General features: G+C 67.8%; 1 protein-coding gene across 26 annotated transcripts in view; it reads left to right on the top strand.

The window, feature by feature from the left end:
* The first annotated feature begins 158 nt into the window (after nucleotides 1–158).
* The window catches only part of RFX5 (regulatory factor X5), a 10,253-nt gene continuing 5,434 nt past the window's right edge, over nucleotides 159–4,977 (top strand). For 23 of the 26 annotated variants that reach the window (XM_042020277.1, XM_042020267.1, XM_042020274.1 and 20 more), the window contains exons 1-10: nucleotides 271–506; nucleotides 1,125–1,258; nucleotides 1,597–1,630; nucleotides 1,765–1,847; nucleotides 2,152–2,280; nucleotides 2,406–2,522; nucleotides 2,761–2,842; nucleotides 3,089–3,290; nucleotides 3,659–3,756; nucleotides 3,836–4,971. In XM_042020277.1, coding sequence (XP_041876211.1) covers nucleotides 1,140–1,258; nucleotides 1,597–1,630; nucleotides 1,765–1,847; nucleotides 2,152–2,280; nucleotides 2,406–2,522; nucleotides 2,761–2,842; nucleotides 3,089–3,290; nucleotides 3,659–3,756; nucleotides 3,836–4,971 — 2,000 coding nt within the window. In that variant the 5' untranslated portion in view covers nucleotides 271–506; nucleotides 1,125–1,139. Of the gene's footprint in view, nucleotides 507–1,124; nucleotides 1,259–1,596; nucleotides 1,631–1,764; nucleotides 1,848–2,151; nucleotides 2,281–2,405; nucleotides 2,523–2,760; nucleotides 2,843–3,088; nucleotides 3,291–3,658; nucleotides 3,757–3,835; nucleotides 4,972–4,977 lie in introns of all 26 variants that reach the window. The other 3 variants (XM_042020270.1, XM_042020260.1, XM_042020259.1) reach the window with 3 other exon arrangements.

The following is a 4,977-nucleotide window of genomic DNA, read 5'->3' as shown; positions in this document are numbered from 1 at the left end:
CCGCACACGTCACACCCATCGCACACTCACATCGCCCCCTTGCACACCCCCCACGTGACCTCCCCCGCGTGACCCCCTTGCACACTCACCCCGCCCGTTGCACACGCACGTGACGCACGCGACGCGCCCGTTGCACACTCGCACCCACGTGACCGCCCTCCCCCGCCCGTTTGCACACTCACCGCACACCCGTCTCCCCTCGCGCCGCCCGCCCCAGCCAATCAGATCGCTGTTGCCAGGCAGATTTCAGCCCCTCCCGCCCCGCCGCATCCGGGCGCTCACCCCCGGCCGGAGGGGGGGCGGGGGGCGGGCTCAGCCAATCACGACCGCGGGCGCGGCCGTATCCGGGCAGACCAGCGGCGCCGCAGCCAATCAGAAAAAAGAAGGGGCCGCGCGGGGCGAGCGCGGGGCGCGTCCACTTTCGGTTCGCGCGGGGGGCGCGGGGCACGTGGCGGGACCCCTCCCCTCCCCCCCCCTCCGGGACCCCCCGAGCAGGACGGGACCAGGGTGGGTGCGGGGCCGAGGGGGGGGGCGTGGGGACAGGGCTGGGGACACCCCGGGGACACCCCGGGCCCGGCCGCGGGAGGGGGTCCCGGCCGCCGGTGCCGCCGCGGGTCCGGAGCGCGGGGGTCGCGCCGGGCCGGGGCCGCCGGGCCGCGGGGAGGGGCGCGGAGGGTGGGGGTGGCCCCGGGGATCGCTTCCTGGTGGCCCCGGGGCCCCGGGGATCGCTTCCTGGTGTCCCGCGGCCTCCTGTCCCCCGGGATCTGCTCCTTCCTGGTGTCCCACGGCCACATGTCCCCGTGTGCCTCTGTCCCCGGGGGTCTCCTCTCGCTGTCCCCATGGCCCCGGGGGTCTCTTCCCGGTGTCCCACGGCTCCCTGTCCGCCGGGATCTGCTCCTCCCTGGTGCCCCATGTCCCTGAGGAGCCCCTGTCCTGCCGTCCCATGGCCCCACCTTCCTGGGGACCCCCTGTCCTGGTGTCCCCAACACCCCGACCCTGCCAGGGTCACTGGAGATGTCCCTGTCCCATTTCCGTGGCCACCCGTGGCTCGTGTCCGTGACCACACGTCCATAACGGGATTTATTCCCGTTTTTAGGTAAAATTCCCGTTTTTTCTCTTCCCAGCAGGCCACAGCTGCCATGGCTGACGAGGAGCTGGGTGCCCGAGGTGGCAGGAAGGGCACTTTGTCGCCCGGCAGTGCCCGGGGCAGTGCCACCGAGTCCAGCACGCTGCTCCAGGAGCTCCGGGGCAACATCTCGTAAGGGCAGCGCCCCGGGAATCCCTTCGGAGCTCCCCACGTGGGGCTCATGGGATGGGGTTTGGGAATTTGGAGCCCCTGGGCACCGAAGGGATGAAAGATAGGGACAGGGGACACGGGAGGGCAGAGGTGCCTGTTTCGGGTGCCAAACCAGCCCAGTGCTTCCCTGGCATGCCAGGATCCCGTGGGGATCCATCCCATGGGATGTGGGCTTGGGAAAGGGCTGGGAGCCCTGGAATGTGGGGTCTGGAAGGACCTCGGGAGCCTCGGGAAGATCTGGAACTGAGATCCCAGGATTTTTGGGATCGTCCCTGACTCGCGGTCTCCATCCCACGCAGCAAATCCGTGCAGAGCAAGGTGGACTCCATCCTGGTGAGTGTTTCCATGGAATTTCCACCTCTCCTGGCTGATCCCAGGATCACCCTGGGCACTGCTCCTGATGGATCCTTAACCTTTTCCGTGTCCCCCGTCCCTTCCCGCTGTCCCCATGGCCCCTGGGAGCGCAGCAAGATGTGCAGAAGTTCTCGGACAGCGACAAACTCTACCTGTACCTGCAGCTGCCCTCAGGGCCCAGCCTGGGCGAGAAGAGGTGGGGTGGGATCCATGGGATGGGATCCATGGGATGGGATCCATGGGATGGGGGGGATGGGATGGAATGGGATGGGATGGGATGGGATGGGATGGGGGGGATGGGATGGGATGGGATGGGGATGTTGGGATGGGATGGGACGAGGATGGAGGTGGGGCAGGGATGGCTCAGGATGGAGCTGGGACGAGGATGGAGGTGGGGCAGGGATGGCTCAGGATGGAGCTGGCACAAGGGTGACGATGGCCTCTCCTCCCTCCCGCTGCCTCTCCCGCGCCTCCGGAACGCCCGTGTCCCGCGGGAACAGCAGCAGCTCCCTGGAGCTGAGCTCGCTGGGCACGGCCGAGCACATGCACGCCTGCAGCTGGATCCGCAACCACCTGGAGGAGCACACGGACACCTGCCTGCCCAAGCAGGACGTCTACGACGCCTACAAGTGAGCCCGGGACCCTGCCCTGCTGTCCCCATGTCCCTGGGGGAGCCCCCTGCCCTGGAATTCCGGGAATGTCCAGAATTCCTCGGGACTATCCTGGGAATGGCTCCTTTTGTCCCTCCCCGCAGGCGCTACTGCGACAACCTCGGCTGCCGCCCGCTGAGCACGGCCAATTTCGGGAAGATCATCCGGGAAATCTTCCCAAATATCAAAGCGCGGCGCCTGGGAGGCCGAGGACAATCCAAATATCCTTCCCTGTGATGGAATTTGTGGTGGCAGCCACTGTTTTTCCCAGTTTTTCCTGTTTTTTCCCATTCCTGAACCTCCGGTGTCCTGCTCCATGACCCTCCTCCTGTCCCCATCCCGACGTCCTGTCCTTTTCCATGGGCTCATCCCGGTGTCCTGCTCTGCCCCATGGATCTCCTCCTGACGGGTCGGTTCCCAGTTTTTTGGGCTCGGGAAGAATCCTTGACTCTTCCCAACGTACTGCTACGGTGGGATCCGGAGGAAGACCGTGGTCAGCCTTCCTCCCCTGCCCAGCCTGGACCTCAAAGTGACCGAGACCGTGAGTGCTCCGGACTTCCGTGGCTGAGCTATGGTGGGATAACGACCCAAAGGAGGGACGGAAGGATGGGATGGAGGCATTGAAGGGATGGGGGAGGAGGGGTGTCCTGCCCCGTGCCCTCCCGTGCCCATCCTGGAGTCCTGTCCTTTCCCGGGGGCTCATCCCGCTGTCCTGCTCTGCTCCACGGCCTCCTCCTGTCCCCGCCACCCCTTCCCCGATCTCACCGCGCCGTCCGTCCCTCGGCAGCAGTCGGAGCTGGCCGAGCTGGTGCAGTCCTACAGCAGCGAGGTGATGGAGGCCGCCTGCGCCCTGACCTGCGACTGGGCCGAGAAGATCCTCAAGCGCTCCTTCAACAACATCGTGGAGGTGGCGCAGTTCCTGCTGCAGCAGCACATCATCAGCTCCCGCTCCGCCCACGCCGACCTCGTCATGGCCATGGTGGTCTCAGGTGCGCCGGGGGAGCCTGGGCTCGTTGTCACCCGCGGGGGTCCCCGGCACCATCCTGGGGAGCGTGGGCTGCTATATGGGTGAGGGGGCATGGCGTGTGTACGTGTATGGCACGGGGGTGTAGTCTCGGTACGGAACGAGCCCAAGGCGCCCCCGCGGGTTCCGTGTTTAACGAAAATCGGCGTTTTTGGGGGAAAAATCGCCTCGGTTGTCGCTGTCACCACCCCGGGGGGTCGGGTTGTCCTCCCCCTTGGCGGTGTCCCCTTCCCACTTGCCATGTCACCCTCCCACTTTCAGTGTCCCACTCCCCGTGTCCCCTCCCACCCCCACTGTCCCCTGCCACCCCGGTCACTTCCCCTCCTCCCACAGAAAACACGGACAAGCCCCCCCAGGACACTCGGCCACCCTCAGCCCCCAAGAAGAACGGCCTGGACCCCTCGGACAGCAGTGACCGGAGCCAGGAGCAGGTGAGACCCCCTTCCCCCATCCCGAGCTAGGGGATCACTCAGGGGTGCCCGCGTCCCAATGCCACCTCCCTCCCCGCAGGCCAAGAAGGACGCTGTCCCCAAAGCCAATGTCCAGCCGCGGCCGGAGAAGAAGAAGCCCCCGGAGCCCCCCCGGCCGGCCAGCAGCCCCCAGGTGAACGCCCTGGTCGCCCGCCTGCCTCTGCTGCTGCCCCGCATCCCCCCCTCGGAGCGACCCCCGGCCCCCGGCGCCACCCCCGTGCGCTCGTCCCCTCCGGTGCTGGTGCCCAAACTGACCGCGGCGCCGCTGGGCGGCACGGTCAAGGTGGCTCTGCCCCTGCCCGTGGGCACCGCGCTGGCCCCGGGCGCCGCCGGCCCCGCGGGGCTGCTGAGTCCCCCCGCGGCCATCCCCGTGCTCAACGTGCTGCTGCCCGGCGTGGGGGTCCCCGCGGCCGAGACCCCCGGCAGCGCCCGGGGGGGAGGGGACAGCGAGGGACAGCGCGCCAAGGCCACCAAGCGGCCCCTGGAGGGAGGAGGGGACGGGGCCGCGCACAAGAGGCGGCGAGGGAGGCCCCGGAAGAGGCCGGAGGACGCGGCGGGGTCACCCGAGGACGGGGATGTCCCCAAGGGGGACGAGGGCGGGGAGTCGCCCCCACGGGGGTCTCCTGCTGGGGGGTCGCCCGGGGGTGGCAGTGCCACTGTGCCGGGTGGGGACAGGGGGGTCGCTGGCAGTGCTGCTGAGGGTGGTGGGGACAGGATGGAGGTGGACAGTGACACGGTGGCTGGTGGGGACAGGATGGACGCTGACAGTGACACGGTGGCTGGTGGGGACGGCCCTGTCAGTGGTAGTGCTACTGTCCCCATTAGGGACAGCATGGTCAATGGCAGTGCCACTGTCCCCCCGAGGGACAGTCCAGCTGGGGACAGTGCCACCGTCCCCGTTAGGGACAGTCCGGTCAATGACGGTGCCACCGTCCCTGTTAGGGACAGCACGGTCAATGACGGTGCCACTGTCCCCGTTAGGGACAGCACAGTCAATGACAGTGCCACCATCCCTGTTAGGGACAGTCCAGTCAGTGGCAGTGCCACCATCTCCCTTAGGGACAGCACAGTCAATGACGGTGCCACCCTCCCCATTAGGGACAGTCCGGTCAGTGGCAGTGCCACCGTTCCCCCGAGGGACAGCACGGTCAATGACGGTGCCACTGTCCCCCTGAGGGACAG

The sequence above is a fragment of the Corvus kubaryi genome, unplaced genomic scaffold (genome assembly GCF_017639235.1).
Source record: "Corvus kubaryi isolate FWS band 111438036 unplaced genomic scaffold, C.kubaryi_AGA036_p1.0 36938, whole genome shotgun sequence".
Lineage (NCBI taxonomy): Eukaryota > Metazoa > Chordata > Aves > Passeriformes > Corvidae > Corvus > Corvus kubaryi.
This window is presented reverse-complemented; position numbering and strand designations above follow the sequence as displayed.